Source organism: Odocoileus virginianus, chromosome 19, assembly GCF_023699985.2.
Source record: "Odocoileus virginianus isolate 20LAN1187 ecotype Illinois chromosome 19, Ovbor_1.2, whole genome shotgun sequence".
Taxonomy (NCBI): Eukaryota; Metazoa; Chordata; class Mammalia; order Artiodactyla; family Cervidae; genus Odocoileus; species Odocoileus virginianus.
Genome location: NC_069692.1, coordinates 48,990,165 through 49,009,971, shown reverse-complemented (window position 1 = coordinate 49,009,971; position 19,807 = coordinate 48,990,165). Strand labels below are relative to the sequence as shown.

The window sequence follows — 19,807 nt, the reverse complement described above, 5'->3', positions numbered from 1 at the left end:
ATTTTTAAAGAATTAATAATTTGCAAAATGTGCCTCGGAAATTCATGTCCCTCGAGCCTCTCACTAACAGAAGCATCTCATTGCATAGGGGGAAAGAGGACTGCCAGGTGTCCAAGGCTCGCCCGGTGATGTAGGCCCCCCAGGGATAGGAATTCCTGGCCGAACTGTAAGTGAAATTCAATCAAGTTCGTGAAACCCGGTTGACCTGTTATTGTGAAATAAGATCCTGTGACATATCTGAATAATAGAAAAGAGTGAAATGGTCAGAGGAGGAAATACAAAAAAATGCTAGTCAGAGGACATGAATTAATGGGCCTTGTAGTTACATCCTAACAGAGAAGGTAGCCACTGTTTATTGATTTACAGATGCTAATCACACATAAGTGATTTTTGAATTAGAAAACGTGGACTTAACCCTTTATTCCTCCATTCTATATATTAAAAAGTACAAAATCATGTTTACAAGATTATGAGAATGCCCCAATATTAGGTTATTCTATATTACTGTTTTCAATTAGAATAAAATGAAAACTTAATTTTTTTTAATTTATTTTTATTAGTTGAAGGCTAATTGCTTTACAATATTGTAGTGGGTTTTGTCATACATTGACATGAATCAGCCATGGAGTTACATGTATTCCCCATCCCGATCCCCTCTCCTACCTCCCTCTCTACCCGATCCCTCTGGGTCTTCCCAGTGCACCAGGCCTGAGCACTTGTCTCATGCAACCAACCTGGGCTGGTGATCTGTTTCACCCTAGATAATATACATGTTTTGATGCTGTTCTCTCAAAACATCCCACCCTCACCTTCTCCCGCAGAGTCCAAAAGTCTGTTCTGTACATCTGTGTCTCTTTTTCTGTTTTGCATATAGGGTTATCATTACCATCTTTCTAAATTCCATATAATGGGCTCCAGTTTCATCCATCTCATTAAAACTGATTCAAATGAATTCTTTTTAATGGCTGAGTAATATTCCATGGTATATTTTAATGGAGTGCATATAAATGAGACATCAAAAATCTCTATGTGTTATCTTAGAGAAGAGATCATAGAAATTGTTTGTGATAGTTAAGACAGATAATAGCCAGTTTTTGAAAGGTTTTTGCTATAAGCATAATAGTGACCATTGTATGTATGCTTGTGGACTAAATAGCAGTAAGAAATAAAATTTTATATTTACTATGAAAAAACATAAAAGATTTTTACATGAGAAAAGTGAGATAGATGGTTATTCTGATGACATGAATTTGGGAATTGGCCTTGAAATAAAATTATCCTGAGAGGTAAAAGAAGATGTAAATAGTGAATGATTGCACTGTGTTTGACTGCTGTTTGATTTTCCAGGGCAAGAAGGAAAAGACCACTGGAGATGGGAGGTTAAACAAAGTAAAAAAGTAGTTTAGGAAATTATTAGGGGAGTGAAGGAGGTTGAAGCAAAAAAAAAATAATAATAAACCAACAAACCAAAAATAACAAGCACACAGAATAAATAGCAAGGAAGCAAAAAAGTAGCTTTGACAATATGAATATTTATTTCAAAGTAAGAAGAGAGAAGGCAGCAAGCAGGTAGTGAAGTCAGGTACTGGAACCCCGGCTCGTTGCTCACCCAGGTAGTCAATCACTTCTTCCGCCAGAGGTCCATAGTCATGCAGTAAGGAAGGATCTGTCATCATTAGGTTCACTGATAATCTTCAAACATGTTTTAGTTACTGCAGATTCCAGCTTTCTAACATAGGAAAGAATAGTTGATTGAAGTTTTATTTCCTACTCCTATCACTGAAAATGGTTCTGGCAATTTCTCCAGGGAAAGGACTCACAGTAAAAAGCAGGAAGGAAGGAAGCCTGAGCTGGTTACCCTGGGGGCGGTCAGTGTTGCCAGATAGAACTCGGATGTGATGTTTATGCAGTCATGGGTGTGCAGGAACCGTGGCAGGGTCAAGACGAATGTCCCAGGCATCCAGGTGTGGTCATGGTGGTACCTCCAGCACTGCATTTGGTCAGGAGTCTACCTGCCACCCAGAACTCTTAGCCTGCTTTGCAGAGAGTTTTCAGGGTGCGCATGGTGGCGAGCCCTGCTGCTCCACTAAGTACAGGACAGTATTTGTTGCTTTATCCCTTGTGGATAATTTATGGACATTCCCAGCAGAATTATGATCACTGAATCTCCTACTCAGGGTTCCCAAGGACCAGCTGGAGAGCCAGGGATTCAGGTAAGCTACTTAACCAAGCTCTTTGGCATAGCAAATCCACTTTGCTGACCCGGGGGGAAATTACTAAAGTTCTGTCCTTGTAACTATTTTCCCCCTTTTGCAGGGTCCTCGAGGTCTCCCTGGGTTGCCAGGAACTCCAGGGACCCCAGGGAATGATGTAAGGACAATTTTTACCTGCTTTCCCTCTCCCCCGCACCTGTTTTAGTCTGCTCTTGTGCCACGGTGCAAAGGTTTGAACATGATGTTTCTGTTTTCAGGGAGCTCCAGGGAGGGATGGAAAGCCAGGTCTGCCAGGCCCCCCAGGTGACCCGGTATGTTTACAGACTGTGCCTGATTTATGTATCTTTAATGCACCCAGAAGCCAAACAGCCTACCAAGCAAGTTTTACTGTCCAAACTAATTAGAATGCTCAGTGACTGCTTGGTGATTTTGTTTATCCCCATTATTTTCTAAAGGGGAAAAAAATTCAAGCTACATCAGCATTTTTGTGTGTGTGGTGAATACTTATTTCCTGAAGGCATAATTCAGTTGTACAATTTTGCCCCAAGTTGAACCTTGTCATATAATGTCTCAATCCCATGGAAAACTGAGTTAAAATACATAGCCACAGATTCTATTCTTTCTAATGCTAGTGTCCAAATGAATTTCATTTTTCTAAATGAATGTTTGTGGATAAGTTTCCCACAATATGGTACATATCTATTGATTCTGTGGCTTTAAAAATGCTGAAATGATTAAATTACAAAACTGCCTTGAGTAGGCTCTTTCAAAATGGGTTTAGGCACTAAATATGTGTCCAAAGTTTTATTTTAGGTTAAACTTTGCTTTGAGAGACTGTGAAATCCCTTTAAATAGCCTCAGAATCGGCAGTTATAATTTAAGAAGCCATATGGTACATGACATTGTATTAAGAATTTTGTATAATAAAATCCAAATCTAACCTCTCAGTTCTAAGTCTCACAAATCCTTCTGCTTCCCACACCATGCAGGCCCTACATGCCTTCATAAGCTATGTGCAGAGACATATTTTGGCCTTTAACTCCCCAATGTAGTGAATCATGTGTGTATTGTCTGAGAGTCTAAAGCATTACTAGGGTTTATGGTGTCTCTCTGAAAGGACATTTTAAGACACGAGGCCAAAGCTCTGCCTGAGTCTCCCAATGTCTAGTTTGCCTATTACTTAAGCCACCTATTGACTCTTTTGAATTCAATGAGAAACAGCTTTAAGGCAAACATTCTGTACTTTCCGTATTTCTCAACAGCCTGATGGTTTGCTTGGCAGAGCAATTTTAACAAATGATTTGTCTTTATGTATAATTTAAAACCAATAATATGTTAAGGTTGGCATGACGGTTGCCTGGCATGACTCAGAATTGAAACGATGACATGTGTGTGTTTCCGTGTTCATGGTAAAGAAATGGTATTTCTCTACTTCTCAAAAATGGTTATGAATTCTGTTAGTGTCCTGTATTTGTTTCTGGATAGGAAGCCTCATGTTAGCCAACCATCATGATGGCAATGGCGAGGCTCTTAAAAGCCTTATGAGAAATCTCAGCTGCCCAGCATTTTGAGGGAAAATATCTACATTTGTTATATGTTTGTATTGTAAGTGCCTGTATATGTCTAAATACCTGTATTTGGTTTTTTTCTTCTTATCCACAGATTGCACTTCCTCTCTTGGGAGACATCGGGGCCTTGTTCAAGGTATTCTGTTGCCATGTAAGAAATTGTGTGCTAATTTCCAGGAAAAATCAGAAAGGAAATCTTTACCAGAGGTTGAGTTAGCCTGAACTAAAATTCCATTTTTTTTAATGGTAGAGCATCTTTCAGACAGAAAAAGGAACATGGATCCATCTGTGTCTTGTGCCATTGGTACTAATCCCCTGATTCTCTTTCTTTCCCGGCCTCTCATGTTGACAGTGGGGGCACAGGGAGGAGTGGGTAGTGCTGAGGTGAGCTATGAGTTCTGAGGTGAGCTATGAGTTCTGAGGTGAGCTCTGAGTTCTGAGGTGAGTGGGTAGTTCTGAAGTGAGCTGTGAGCTATAAGTTCTGAGGTGAGTGGGTAGTTCTGAGGTGAGTGGGTAGTTCTGAGGTGACCTATGAGAGGAAGAGTGCCATTAACACCCTGAGCGGACCGTTCTTCCCCTGGAGTGAGCTTTCTCTTAATGGTGTTCACCACCCCCTGGGCTCTCCACTGCGAAACCCAGTCCTCCTCACAGTATCTTCCCTGGCCAGTCCAGAAGGAAAAGCTGCTCAAGAAACAGCTAGTTTGAAGGCTGAGTTTTATGTCATGGGATTTAACAAAGTGCATTACAAAATTCCAAAGCTGACAATTAACCCTAACACCTGTGACTCTACTAACACTACTCATTTAGTAGATGACTCTACTAAATAAAGATAATCTCTACCTATTATCCACCTCCTAGGGAATTAATCTCACTGCCATTGTTTTCTGTAATACTTCCCTTTATTTGATTTGTAAAAGAGATGGGGCAGGATGATAATGGAACATATGTAGGTTTTGTGTTTGCCTGTTTCTTTGTGGAATGCTAAGATTGAACCCTTTACATTCCACTGAACCTCATGCGTAGTATCTGTCAGTGTATAAATGAACAGTATATTTGTATACACACACATGGGCTACAGGGCTCCCCTGGTGGCTCAGCTGGTAACGAATCTGCCTGCAATGCAGGAGACCTGGGTTTGATCCCTGGATTGGGAAGATCCCCTGGAGAAGGGAAAGTCTACCCACTCCAGTTTGGCCTGGAGAATTCCATGGACTATATAGTCCATGGGGTTGCAAAGAGTTGGACACGACCGAGCGACTTTGACTTTCTCATGGGCTACATGTATGTATGTGTGATTTATTTTATATTCCTAGTATTTAGCCCTGGAGAAGGAAATGGCAACCCACTCTGGTATTCTTGCCTGGAAAATCCCAGGGACAGAGGAGCCTGGTGGGCTACCGTCTATGGGGTTGCACAAAGTCGGACACGACTGAACTTAGCAGCAGCAGCATAGTGGGAAAGAATCTGAAACGATGTATATCTACATATACCTGAATCACTTTGCCATGTACCTAAAATTAACACAGCATTGTAAATCAACTATACTTCAGTTTTTAAAAAATCAATTGAATAATCCATTCCAAAATGCTGCTATTTATTGCCAAAGTCTACAGATACAGTAATTCACCTTCTTCATACTTTTTGAAATATGGAAAGCTTTTTGATTCTCCTAAGTCCTCAAGCATCTCACTACCTTCATAGTTTTTCAGATTTAATAGTTGTCATCCTACAATTAGGTGTGTGTTTCTTAACTCCTTACCAGCACATTAACTAAATGAAATGATCCTGGTGGTCAAATTGGTTTGGGAAACTTTGCACACTCCAGCTCCTTCTAATGTTTTCCAGCACTAAGAAGGACCACCATAAAGAGAATTGTTCTAACCCAGCATTTTTTAGGCAAATTGCCTCAGAATCTTTTCAATACCATACAAAATTAGTCTTCCACGGAGCACATGTTTGGAAATCAAACTTGTCCTCATATACACTGGGTCAAAATATTGAACTTGAATAATCATGGGCTTTTTGTCAACTTCCCATCAATGGCAAATTTCAGTTCCCACTTCATGTTTAAAGATTTTCCACTTGGTTAAAAGGATGAAAGAATAGAGGCTTCTATTGTCCTACCTTTGTTCAGTTGTTAAATTTAAACTATCTCCCCCACTCAGTGGTCCCTATTTTATGCCTTTCCTGACCATATTTTTATAACAATGTATTTAAAAATAAGCCTCTGTAGAGCTTTACATGATAAGAAGTTTATCTTGTGAGCTCAGACACCTAAATTCAGGCCTTTCCAGATCAGCTAAAGATTACAGAGAAGGGGACGGAAAGGTAATTCCACTTAGATTTCCTATCTGCACTTGGATATGACTTAGAAGTCAAGTCCAAGTCACTCAAGTAATTACTTCCCACATGAGTGCTTCAACTAACAAAATGTTAGAAAGCTGTGTATAGGTTTCCAACTGATTGGGCTCTCAGAAGGAAAAAATCCTTTCTTCACAGCTTTCTCTTTTTTTCTTTCTTTTTTAAGGATTTATGCTCTTGGTTGTATGAGCTCTGTGATCTTGCTGATTATTCCAAACTTTATTGCCACCTCTTTTTAAACATGCTGCCAAGTGTTTGGAACTCTGTGTCCTTGAATTATGAGTTTATCTTTTTTTTTTTTTTTCGGCCACACCACAAGACACGTGGGATCTTAGTTCCCTGACCAGGTATCAAACCTGTACCCCCTGCATTGGCAGCAGGGAGTCTTAACCACTGGACAATGAGGGGAGCCCACTGAGGTTATCTTTTAAGATAGTTTTTAGCCCCCCCAAAAGTAGTCATTCTAACTGATTAAATTGTAGAATGACATAGCAGTGACTGTCATTCAGCTCTCACAAAGGTTCAGATAGAAGTTCAAATCCAATCAGAGCTCACTTTCATACATTACTTTGATGAGTCTCTAAGTGATCTTATCTCTATCCTCATTAGAATTTCTGTGGCAACTGCCAAGCCAGTGTCCCTGGGCTGAAAAGCAACAAAGGAGAAGAATCAGGTGCTGGTGAGCCCGGAAAGTTTGATTCTGCAGCCCGGAAGGTAAGAAGACGAGGGTTGAGTGTGGACCAGGGGACCCTGGAAGTTCCACATGGTGCCTTCTCTTATCTGCAACTGCTGTGTCTTCTAGGGCGATCTAGGGCCACAGGGTCCTCCAGGAATCCCAGGCAGAGAGGGACCGAAGGTAGGGAAATCTCTCTTCTGTCCAACCTTCAATTTGGGGTAAAAAAAAAAATCCATTTGAAAATACAGTACCTTTTCTAAAAATATCTTGGAAAAGCCATTTGCATAGGTCATTTATATGTTTCCCAATTCTGTCGAAATGACATGCCCCAAGTGTCCTTAGAGGGATATTTTCATTTTTCCAAAGATGACAAAATGACCGAGCATACTAACTAAATGAATTGTCTTTCTAGGGGAGCAAAGGCGAGCGGGGCTACCCTGGCGTGCCTGGGGAGAAAGGTGATGAGGTAAATGACTCCTCTGACCATGGAACCCTCGGGCTGAGCCTTCGTACATGACACAACAAAAGGACACCAGTTTTCCTATAGCTCATGTCTGATGTTAAATAAATAAAAACAAAAACAGTGTTTTTTTCCAAATGTTAGCACATTTTAAATAATATGTTGCTATTTGTTGTCAGTGGTCCAGTTTTGGGGACAAGGAAATTTAAGCACAAATTTAACATATCAGTTAATTGATATGTTTTCATGCAGGAGGTAAAAATTTTAGGTCTCTCAAGACAAAAGCTAGGGGAAAGAGGGAACTTACTGAAAAGAATCCTAAAGGAGCTCATATAATTGAAGGACTAGTTAGCAACCAGCCTGGGGATAAGGGCAGCTCCAGAATTCAATAGAACTTCCTGGCCCTCTGCTATAACATGATTCAATTTCAGCGGCCTTGGTTTGTCTGTATCTCTACTCAACTTTCAAACTCTTGGGAAGAAAACACGCACACACATCAAAAGGGTCTGCCTGGGCTCGTTTTAATCATCTGCCCACCCTCCCACTAAGGTTCAAAGTCAAATGTGCTTTTGAGATGGTGATATAATTTTCTGACTCTCTGCCATACCGATCTCAGGATAGCATTCTTTCCTGCATAATTCACATTAACTCTTAGAAAAACCAATTAGGATGATGAATTGTTGTTAGTTTAAACAGTTTTGATACTAATAATTCTTAATGAAAGTAAGTAAGCCATCTGGCATATATTAACCTTGATGTTGGTGTAGAAAATCATGACAATATAAAGTAGATCTATTTTTGAGTTGGAGTTATATATTTCATGTTATAAATTACCATGTTATTGTTTTTAATTAATATTGATTCTATTTAAGAAAACAGTGAGGATTGGCTTGTTTTTTTTCCAAGTTAAAAATTGAAGAGCAAAGAAATACAACATTTATTTTCATCCATAAATAAAAGAGTAAAGGCATTTTATTTTCGAAACAAGGAGGAATTATTGAGCTTTTGCATCTTCATGCTCCACAGAAAGTTGCGCTAACGTATACGCGCAGTATCTGATTTTAATAGTCTAACAGCTTTTAACTGCCTAGGTTCAAGAAGTAGGCTTTAAAGGCAATTGAGAAGGTAATAGCAAAAAGATCGGGAAGTAATTGGAATTCGGGTTTTTTATAAGTGACTCTAAATTAAATTTATCAGAAGTTAACTTTTATTGGTTCTGCAGTGAACTGAGCCCCTCCTTAACACCTCCACTGTTTTAGTGTGCGTTTCCTTACGTACAGCTTGTGGATTCTTTAACACGGGGCGCACAGATGTTGCACAAGACTCTTAGACATTCAGTTCCAGCTAGTTCATAAGGAGGTTGTCTTCCATTGTTTCTTCATATCTCATGAAAATTATGAATAAACCTGGGGTAATATGCAACTCAGTTAGGCCTTTTGTGAAGTATGGGTCGATGCAGTGTGTCCCTCTCAGACAGATGGGAAGTACTGAATATCATCTGGTCTTCTTGGACTCAAATACTCCCTGAAATTTTAATTTGTTGACTTGTTTAAGTGAATGAAACTTTGCCCAAGAACATGTGTATTGCCAACTGGCCAATAAATTATACTGTTTTAATACACACATAACAGTCCATGGGATCACAGGAGTTGGACACAACTTAGCAACTAAACCACCACCACCAGTATCTAATTATACAAGATCTAAGACGTCTGCCCTACACTTAGTGGAGAAGATATAGAATGACATCACACTCTCTCTTTGAGGAATTCCTGATTATCATTGAATAGTGATCATATTCCATTTGGAAACTCAAAGAGAAGAGTTGCCTGTTGTTATGGCTTTAACAAAAGTGACATTGTCCTCTGTCCAGTTGTTACAGATGTTCTTTCACAACTCAAGGTAACAAATTGGCAGATACTGACAGAACACAGACTCACCTCTTGTAGTCAGAGGGAATTCTTGCTTGGAATGCAGGTCTTTTTTACAGTATTTTAGAACAATAATCGATCAGTGGGACTTGCAGAATATTGTCAGCCATAAATTATAGCAATGGAAAAATAAATATTCTTGATAGCAAGTGAGCTATGAATTGTAAAATCAAAATATCAGAACAGGGAAAGAACTTAGTTCTAATGATCCTGGACTATCTATGCAATAAGTTTTAATTTGTATTTTAGTTTGGTACAATATGCTAAATCTACTGTCTTACTCTTTAATATGTATTTGTCTTCTTTAATGATGTTCTTGTCTTCTAAAATTATCTTCTTGCCCTTTATACATCCACAGTAACTTTTACCCTTAGTACAGAATTTCAGCTTGTTCAGAGAAAGACTGCTGAGAATGATTTTTTTATTTATGGACTGAGGTTTATTTTAAAGTTTAATGTGGTCATCAAAGGTTAATGAGTCCCAAGCTTATAAATTAGACTACCTAAAGACTCAGCATCTTTAGACTGATTCAGTCTTGAGACTAAAAGTAGCAAAAAGAAGAATATATAAGAACATACATATCTTATACATGTACATATAGAGAGTATTTTATGGAAATGTGGGTATTTTGAGATAAAGCAATTTGTGGCATACCATTTATAGTCTCTAGATACTCAGAGGTCCATTCCCAAAGGAAGGTTTTTTTTCCTTTTCACTTATAGCCCCATAAACAAGTTAATGGTGGGGTAATAAAAAGAGCCAAAACAGCATGCTAACGTGTACTGCCTGCAGATGCATACACACGCGCGCGCGCACACACACACACACACACACACACACACACAGCATTGCCAGTGAAGACGAACCCATCTTGAAGAAAGTTTAGATCCACATTCTTTAACACAAGTGTGCGTAAGATTTTACCCAAGACTCCTATTATGGGAGGCATTTCAGCACTCCCAGGAAGAGTCCTTCCCGCATTTCTTCACCTCCTATCACATGAAAAACCTGAAGGAATATATGATCCCATTAGGCATTAGATGGACATATTCCGTGGAGCTTGATCCTTGATCCCATTAATGCAGTGAACCCTGTACCCTGTGGAACCCTGCTCCTCTAGAACTCCCATAAATATCTATGTAGCAATTTACCATGTAGCAATTCTACCATGGTCACTTTATCTGATATGTACAATATGTACCACATGTATATTTCATCACAGTAAAAGGTAAGGGAGCTTACGATAACAATTAATGCTTTGGCACTATAAAAGTATTACTTAGTAAAGAAAATTGAATCCTGAAAAAGTGGAACCATTCAAAATAGAACTTGATACATCATATGTTTATCTAAGATAATAAATGGGTATTTTAAAGTATATTTTTCTCATCAGAGAAGTCATCTGAGTTTCTTACAGAAAATCTGAGAAATATACAAAAACACTAAAAAGAGTAAAAGTGACCCCAGTTTGTGCTTCTCAGACTGTTGGTGAAAGTCCTATTGTGGTCCACAATCTCAGATCCACAATTCCAAAGCTCAAATGCCTCTGAAAACCTGAGAAATTTTTCCCGAGTTTGGATTAAATTTCTTCGGCGGAAAAATCTGACCTGAAGTCAAATAGAGCCAATCTATGTAACCCATTTGGTGAGAATATCATGTGTTCTGCAATAGAAATATTTGTGTGTTCATTAGCAGGTCCTGCCTTAAATGCCACTGGGAGTATTATGTAATACCAGCATAAGCACATGTGTTTCCTTTAAAGCAAATCTGAAAATTCAGTACTCTGAAGCACATCTGATACAAAGTTTCCAGATAAGACATTGTGAGCCTCCATCAGTCTCATCTCAGGAACTGCATTTCTAATTTTTTTAATAATTTGGACCTTACCCTATGTAACATTTTGTAATTTCCCTTTTTCTATACTATTCAATAGCTTTTGAAACATGATTTTAATAGTTGTGAAATATTTCATAATATGAGCTTATTTAAATTTAATATTCTGCTGCTGACATATCTGATAAAGGAACAAATTAATTACACAAATTATCAGTTAATCTTAGCAATTTGTCCTTGAATATATAAATGTATCCAGTGTAACTAGCATGATGCTACAAATATAAGACAGAGCAAGAGAGGCTTTGTGTTCACTTTTACACTTAAGCCACTAAAGGATTCCAAATTTAAATTCACTGATGAGCCAAATTTCTTAAAATGAACTGTCCAGCTAAACTAAATATTATATCATAAAGCAGATTCCATTGTTCTGCTGGTTGAATGAAGCGTTCGTGTAATGTATTTCTTTGATGGCATTCTGCTCCTCTGAAATTTGTATTTTCATGCTTTAACAGTGCCGGCTTCTCAAAGATGCTATTGATGATTGTGAGGATATGTGAGATGTGACATCAAAAATATTCTATGAATCACCAAACACATTAAATTATGTTCATTACAGATGCCATGCATGCCGCAGCATTTTAGCTCAACATCCTTATTCTTCGAAAGTGGGTCTTTGCACATAACAGACACCTTGTTTCTTGATTAGCCAACATAGATGTTTTGTTTTCAATAGTCAAAATATTTGCGGAACTAAAATGCTTTGTTTCCAATGACATAACAGCTTTTATGGTAGGAACTATCTCTTCCAGGGTCTTCAAGGAATTCCAGGCCTTCCAGGTGCTCCTGGCCCCACAGGACCGCCTGTAAGTATTTGCTAAAACTGTTTTGCTCACCGCTCGTTCTGCTGAGATGATGCCAGGTGAACTAATGTTCCTCCTTGCTTTTTGTTCTCCATTCCTCCATGTAGATTTTTCAAGCATTGCCTGGAAAAGTAGCATCTGACGTCTTGGACTTTTGTTACTGTTACCTGAGGCTGCTAGGGGTTGTGGAGACTTGTCTGTGATTAAGCAAGTCAGTTTGAATAGAAGTTGGATGTAGAAGAGAACATTATCTCTTTTAGTTATAACTTTTTGGCATTGACCTTTTGGATACTCAGATGGTTACACCTTACATGTTAAGCACCATAAACTAAGAATTCATTCTCTAGATGAGGAAAAAAAAAATGGGTCAGGATTATCAGATTCAATTTCATTTTATTCCAATTTATGAATTAAAATATGCTCTGCTTTAGTTGGCACCTTTTTTCACTGTCTCTCAAACACAGTATCACATTCTTTGTGTCTTTAGGTATCCTGTTTTCTTAAAACAGAAGTCTCTTTTCCTTTCCTGCCTGTTAAACCCAATCTCTCCTTAAAGCAGAGCTCAAAACTAGGGTTGCTGGTTAAAATACTGGATATAAGCTTAAATTTTAATTTCATATAAATAAATAGTTTCATAGCATGTTTGTCCCAAATATTGTATTTTTATTTGTTAAATCTAGCAATCCTATTCGAGCCTCAATTTTTGCAATCATCCTCTCCTTAGAGTTCCTATGCAAATGGTATGTAGGAATGTAATCATGTTCCTTAATGTTTTGAATCATGGATTTGCCATAATGAAAATTTTACCATTTATGCTTTCACCGCACTTATATTGAACAAACCTGAGTCTAAATTGTACACTAAAATTAAGAGTTAAGAGCGAAAGTTGTGAAAGGAATCACGGAAATTATAGCTAACTGTTCTCAAAGAAGATTTTAAATTTAATTTTATTTTCCATTGGTAAAATGCAGATCGCATAACTCAATATGCACCTTGTTAATCCTGCTCTATGAAGTATTAAAATGTTGATCACTACCAAAATTATAGCTCATTTAGGAAGGCATAATGTTATGTAAATTGCCATTTAAACAGCAAGGCTAAATTTTTAAATGTATTAAAAGGTTCCAATTAAGGTCATTAAATGTGGTTGGCCAAGGTGAAAAAGCGACCACAGATACAAATTTTTTCCTTCCAAGGGCTTATCAGCAGGATACAGCTGCGGTATCAGCCTGAAGAAATATACGCTTATAGGACTGATCTAATTATGATCAAATGACCTTCAAAATGTATCACTTTGAGCAACCAACTTCCAACACGCTTGGCTTTTCTTGTTGTTTTGGTGACAAACTTGGTTTTGTGTTTTACAGGGCCTACTAGGAAGAACGGGACACCCTGGCCCCATGGGAACAAAGGGTGACAAGGTATAGAGGGAAAATCTCACTTACTGTCCAAATTGGGGTTTGGGGTGGATGCGAGGTGAGACCACTTTTAGAGAAAGTCTGGAAAATCAAGGAAGGCTTCAAAGTAGGACAGGTGTCAGGGAAGGGGGCTTGGAAGGACATAGGTCCCGAAATTGGTCTGAATACAAGAGATATGCTCCCAGGAAAAAGGGTGAAAGCTCCAGGCTGGATACAAGGTCCTGGGCATCCACTGTGTGGAAGGACAGGGTGAGGGCTGCCTCCTGATGAGATGCAGGAAGGTGGCTAGTATCGGAGCATCCAGCCACAGGTGCCAAGGCTTCCAATAGCTCATGGCTCTCAGCATCAGGATTCCAGTAACTGATGGGCTTGCTGAGGAAATCTGGAGAGTCATAGGGGAAGTCCTCTAAAGAACCATCACAGCTTGCTTCATGGGGAGTCCAGTCAATGAGTCAGCAGGGAAGGGCAGCAAAGAGGGGTCTCAGCAGGAAGCTCACACGGTACCCGTTTTCACATCTGAAGTCCCCTCCGCCCGCCACCACCCACCGCAGTGTGATAGAGCCAGCACCTGAGTCACGTGGACTAACTATTCCAATTTGAGAAATTTAAGAATCAGGAATCCATAAGTCACTTCAGTGGCTTATACCCTGAAATGCCTACAGTAGGCATAATGGCATCAAGGAGCAGAGGAATCCCCCTCCCCAAAATTGAAAGGCAACCGTGTGCTTATTCTAGACAGTCTCACACATTTTTCTCTGATAGCATCCCAGAGAGCTTGCCCAACCCCACCAGCCTTTTCTCTGTGTTCTTGATGGAAATTATTCTGTTGGAGATTTGCCTTTTGAAGTTAGTGGGAATTCCACACAGAGATGAGCTTTGGGCCACAGTCAAGAATGAAAATATGACTTTTAATTGTGCCAGAAAAAAAAAAATAGTCCTTTCAGTAGGCACATGTTTTCCTTGTTTGTTGTCCCCTTGCGGTTCAGGAGAACCAGGACAGAATTCTCTGAAGGACTCTGCCAGCAGCCTGCAGGACCTGATGTGTCTTAGAAACATGCAGTGCACTCATGTTATTCAGTCTAGGGGAGATACATGGCAAGAAAAACTTTACAGTTGGTCTTTATTGATAAAGACACAATCAGAAGGTTTATATGATTATTTTGTTACTGAAAAAAAATGGGGAGATTGGAATGAAACCCATCAAATTTATGAAAATGAACTAAAATCCCTCAAAATTCTTGAGCATGATAAGTAAGAATTTACTCTCTGAGTCTTCTTTAATTAACCATTTCTTGCCATTGCCCCTGATAATCAAGAGACTTGGGAGATTGTTAGAGGCTATTCTTTTTTAAAAAAGAAAAAAAGCAGTTACAGGAAGAACTGGTTAAAGACACCAAAGGGAGTATCGTGCCTCTGCTTATCATGGACTAATAACCAGCCTGTGTTTTATAAAAATATAAATCAAATCCCTTGTTTCAAGTTTCAGCTTGAATTCATTTTTCACAGATGTCACTTTCAGTCTGCCTTGCCTCGAAACGGAATGTCTGAGGCTGTTTACATTGTACAGAATGTTTCCTTTAAATAGCACTGTCCCTCGGTCACCTCTGCTCAAGGGGACTTGCCTGACGTTAACTTAGAAATTGAGAGAGGTTTCTCCCCCTGCAGACATAATTCAGATTGTAATTTTCCACTCTAGTTAAAGTATGTGGATGCGCCCTCTGGTTCCCCAAAGGTGAAGGTGGTGGGGTGAGGGTCTGCCCCAGAGAGCTGAGTCCCTGAGCCACCCCCACTTGCAGGAAGTCTGCTCTGCACCCCAAGGTGGGGAGAGTTCCCCCAGTTGCACTCAAAGCCTAGGACCTTATCGCCTGGTTGTATGGCTCCATCTAAAAATAAGCTTTGTCCCTGGGGGTGAAACAGTGAAGATCTGAATACCTGTGGGGAAAGACATTTAGCTTTCCTGTGGTCTAGTAATTCCCCAGGTGAAGGGAAAAGCTGAGCTGAACAAGACTTTGCAAGGCTGACAAAATGACAAGTCATATCAATTTCAGAATGTCTGGTTCATAAACCTGGGGTAGAAACGTCTGTCACTGATGTTGGTCTGTCTCCCCTTTGCAGGGCAGCGAGGGGCCCCCTGGGAGACCTGGGCCACCTGGACCAGCTGTGAGTTGTTTCATGTTTAAAACAGAAATGCATGCTCCTACTCGAGGCTTTTTATAAGCAGCAAAGTCCTGTTGTCTTGCACGAGGAACTATATTCAGTATCCTGTGATGAACATATCATAATGGAAAAGGAGGGGGGACGCCTTTTGTAAAGGGGTTGGACTACGTTTAGGTACCTTCAAGGATGAAAGTCGCCTGAGTGTCATGTATGACTTTGAATGATGGCCAGCATGGCTTAGGGGAGCTCTGACTCTCCCTGTGAGCTCAGCCCTGAGGCACGGCGCTCAGATCTGCGCATTGCCGGCCTCCCTGCTATGGGTTCAGCTCACCTAGATGTGCAGCTGACTCACCGCTGCCCGCCTGGGGGCCGCTCGGAAAGTCATTTAACCTCAATGAGCCTCATTCATGGGAAATAGAGGGGCCATAAAGAGAGCCCTTCCAGCAATGTGAGTTGGTAGAGAAATTGTGTTGTGCTATGTGTGTTTATTACTATCCATGATGCCTGAGATGCTAGGAAACTCTATTTATACAGCGCTTGGTGAATGAAATGTACACGGGCCACGAGTGTTCTCAGGGCTGACACAGATGTTGTCAGGAGGCTGGGGAGAAGACAGGTGGCTCTCCCTGGAGCAAGTCTGCCCTCAAGTGGGGTCTCGCTTGAACAGCATCACAACTTCCATCTCGCCGAATGTTCCTTCCCACGGGCCTCAGAGGGAGAGTTTAAGAAGCCAAACTCACCCAAAGGGGGCAGAAGTCATCTGTGACTTTTTTTTGGAGAAAAATAATCAAAAGTTTAATAACACGTGCACCTCTTATATGCAAGGGAAACATCCAGGAAAACTGGGTAACTCCCTGAAATGGCCCAAGTCATCCCCTGAAATACCGTCTTCACCGAAAAGCAAAAGGAAGTGTATGTTGTTGCACAAATTTATGTCTTAGCTTTCTCCATTGGTAAGTTTCTTGAGATTCCGAAGACAACAAAGATGGGTTGCATGTCTGTGTGCTTTGCACATTGAAGACATTGGCATCTGTTTTCCTAAACCTGCTCTTCATTTTACTTACCTTCTCCCTTGATACCGAAGCAGGGCAGGCAGCACCTGAGGCTCAAACACTGAAATGCGCTCCCTCCCTAGTAGAGAGCACAGCAAAATGCGACAGGAGCCCCCAAAAGGGACCTGTGTTTCACAAGGGACTGAAGAGATCGCCCTCCCCCTCCCACCCGGATCCTCCATAGCTATCTATTCTTCCAAACAAATTCAATGCTGTCTCTCCTGGGAAGCCTCCCACCCTGGCCCTGGAAATCTCAGACCAAAGTATCCCTCGCCCACCAGGACTGTACACAGTAGACACTGAGCATTTGTCACACCGCTGAACTGAATTGTCAGATGGATGAGTGAAATGCTAAAGGGATCAATGAACAGAGCTTTCTCCTTCCTTCTCAAGTGTTTGCAGGGCACGCAGGTCCCGTGCCCTGAGCACCGCGGGCTGCCACGCTCCAGGAGCAGGGCAGTGAGGGATCTTCAGTTTTGCAGCTAAAATGTGGAAATCACAGTAAAGGAAAATGCAAGTTATTGATTCTATGGGGATTTTATTTTTAAAAGGCTAAAAGATCTGAACTAAAATTTTCATGTGCACATTTTTCTTGTATGCTAAAATGTTTGATTATGAAAGCCTCTCAAATGAGTTCTCTTTAAAGACCCTGGGACTTGATTCACAGATCAATTTTATTAGGAAGTTTCTAGTCCCTATTGTTTTAAAGTATATATTTTTGTAGAACATCCATGCAGGGTTGTGAATAAAATCATATCCCCTGTTTCTCTTTATTTTCTATTCAGTATGAAGAGACTGGGGGAAAAAATTACCTTTCAGTAGCCAAATTGTTCCCTATTCACATCTTCATCAGCACTCCTGTATTATGGCCTGCAGGTCAGCAGGCTGTAAACAGTTAGCATAAATTGGCAATTCAGAAACTGAATTTTAATGAGCAAATAATATTTTCCTCTGAATACATTAGTGTCTCATCTTTCAAATCAGCACATTCATCACAGTCCTGCAGAAAGTGTGTGTGTGCACTCCTGGTGGAGCTCACACGCCTTCCGGTTTTTTTTTCCCCTACATTTGCCTTAGAAAAACCAAAAATGGAAACATTGTTATTTTTACTGATAGCATTAAACTCCATTTCTAAAATAGAATAGGAAAAATATCATTTGGTAAAACAACAAAGTTAGAGACTCTCACTATTAACATAAAAGAATAATTCCATATTCCATTTCTTTTCTAAGGGTGTGCCATTCAATGAAGGGAATGGAATGAGCAGTTTATATAAAATCCAGGTATTTACTTTTCTAATTATGTAAAGTCACTTTCTGGTTCCAGGTTACCTCAAATCCTTCTCACCTTTTTCTTTCTCTTTTGAAGGGAGGTGTGAGTGCTCCCAGTTACCCAGGGCCACCGGGACCCCCTGTGAGTACAGTTGTTTGTCATGAAGCATATTTTCACTGAACAGTCACACATACGCAACAAAAAGACATCCTAAGTTCACTGAAAATTATGTGTTAGAAACATAACCAAAGTGTTCTGCAGGAGTAAATAAATGAAACCAATAATAATAAGATTGTATACAAAGTAGAGAAAAATTACATAATTCATAGAGCTGTCACATTTTGGAAATCTGAGAACTAAATCAATGTCCAGGTGATTGCCGTCATGGGAGTTCTATCAAGTTATAGTTCCTCATCTTATGCTTCAAATCCAAACGGTAGCAAAGCAAGGCTTGCACATATTTTTACATGTAGTAAAGCAAATTGGAAAAAAATTCCTCATAGTTTGTGATTTTGCTTCAGTCATTATTTTCAAGGTGACTTCTCATATTTTTCTTATAGGGCCCCAAAGGCGATCCTGGCCCAGTGGTATGTATATTGTATATTCCCATGTTTGTGTCATTTAGAAAATACATATTTATTAGAGTTAAGAAGAGCTTCAGGAGGGATGCCTGCCTTCTGAGATGTTTGTCAGTGAACATGGAGGCAGCCGGCCCATTCCTCACCTCAGAAAGCTTTAGTCCTGATGTCACGGCCCTTGACGTTCCCCCATCAGAGCATTTGTAGAAATTGCCCCGGGCTGGAAAGAGACACGTATACAGCTCCTGAGAAACAGGGCACTTTCTTCCAGTAGGACTATTCTGATGATCATGAAAGTGGATCATGAAAGAAAAATATTAGTGGATCACGACAGAAAAATATCTATTGAAAAGAAATTCTTTAAGATGTCTGCCATATCTCCTAACAACAACAGAGATAGGAGCAGTTTATTTACTTTCGCTGTCTGAGGCAGTTTTTCTGGAGGAGATTTGGTGAGCTGTGATAACCCCATTTACTGGGAGTGATGTGTCAGGAAAGGTTAACCCTCCGCCTGGGGAGAGGTCTCGTCCTCCAGCCCCCAAAGGATGATGACTTTGGTCAGGCATCCTCCTCAACCACGAGGTGTCTCTGGAAAAGTTCTGCCAAATGCAGTTAGATTGTTTTTATTCCCTGGCTGACTTTCCTGTCATGTCCTTTACAAGCAGATGTTCTGTCCTTCATATTTCATTTCTCTGTACTTTGACCTTTGGATATATGCTTGAAACTCAGATGCACCTGAAACTGATACAAATTTTCAAAGCACTTTCCATTGCCAGAAGAGACTGAAGGCCCTTTTGTTTCAGTAGAGTTTGGTAAAACTAGATGAATAAATTTTAAACAAGCAGGAGAGCCATAAAAAGCAATCTTTTCACATCTAAATACATTTTCAAAGGAGGTGCATGAAAGAGCTATTTTTTTCTTATTAGGCAATTAAAAGCTGATTTGTTTTCCCCTAAACTCATGATTTAACCTAGTTAGAAGCATTTTCCAAATATGTCATGTGGGAGCTTCCTTTGTTTTGTGACTCATGCTGTGCTTTCTGTAACATTTTTAATGCTTTCATCCACTATATCCTCAATTCCAATTTCAATCTTCTTTCATCTTATTGATAAAAATTTCCTCTTGGTCTTTCCTTCTCACACTCACACACACAAACATCCCTTCTGGATCATTTAGAGCACATAGGCTTCTCACTGCCTTCCCTGAAACACCAAAGCTTTTTCATTAGGAACTGTAGTTTAAGGTGAGAATGCTCTTTTAAAAGTAGAATAATAAAGGATAAGTTATAATTCCTTTGGATTGGAAAGTGGGTGATAACAAAAGTGTGGACAGATGTGAATAGAATCTGGAGATGAGACTTTGATTTTTTTTTAGCTGCAACAAATGATAAAGAATAAAAACCAAGTGAAGGATGTTCTTTGCTTT

General features: G+C 39.8%; 1 protein-coding gene across 1 annotated transcript in view; it reads left to right on the top strand.

Moving 5' to 3' along the window:
- The window catches only part of COL19A1 (collagen type XIX alpha 1 chain), a 424,857-nt gene that overhangs the window by 353,899 nt on the left and 51,151 nt on the right, over positions 1-19,807 (top strand). The window contains exons 26-39 of the mRNA XM_070450224.1: positions 89-166; positions 2,178-2,213; positions 2,317-2,370; positions 2,471-2,524; positions 3,876-3,917; positions 6,752-6,856; positions 6,945-6,998; positions 7,231-7,284; positions 11,855-11,908; positions 13,273-13,326; positions 15,439-15,483; positions 17,765-17,815; positions 17,901-17,945; positions 18,365-18,391. Coding sequence (XP_070306325.1) covers positions 89-166; positions 2,178-2,213; positions 2,317-2,370; positions 2,471-2,524; positions 3,876-3,917; positions 6,752-6,856; positions 6,945-6,998; positions 7,231-7,284; positions 11,855-11,908; positions 13,273-13,326; positions 15,439-15,483; positions 17,765-17,815; positions 17,901-17,945; positions 18,365-18,391 — 753 coding nt within the window. The remainder of the gene's footprint in view (positions 1-88; positions 167-2,177; positions 2,214-2,316; positions 2,371-2,470; positions 2,525-3,875; positions 3,918-6,751; positions 6,857-6,944; positions 6,999-7,230; positions 7,285-11,854; positions 11,909-13,272; positions 13,327-15,438; positions 15,484-17,764; positions 17,816-17,900; positions 17,946-18,364; positions 18,392-19,807) is intronic.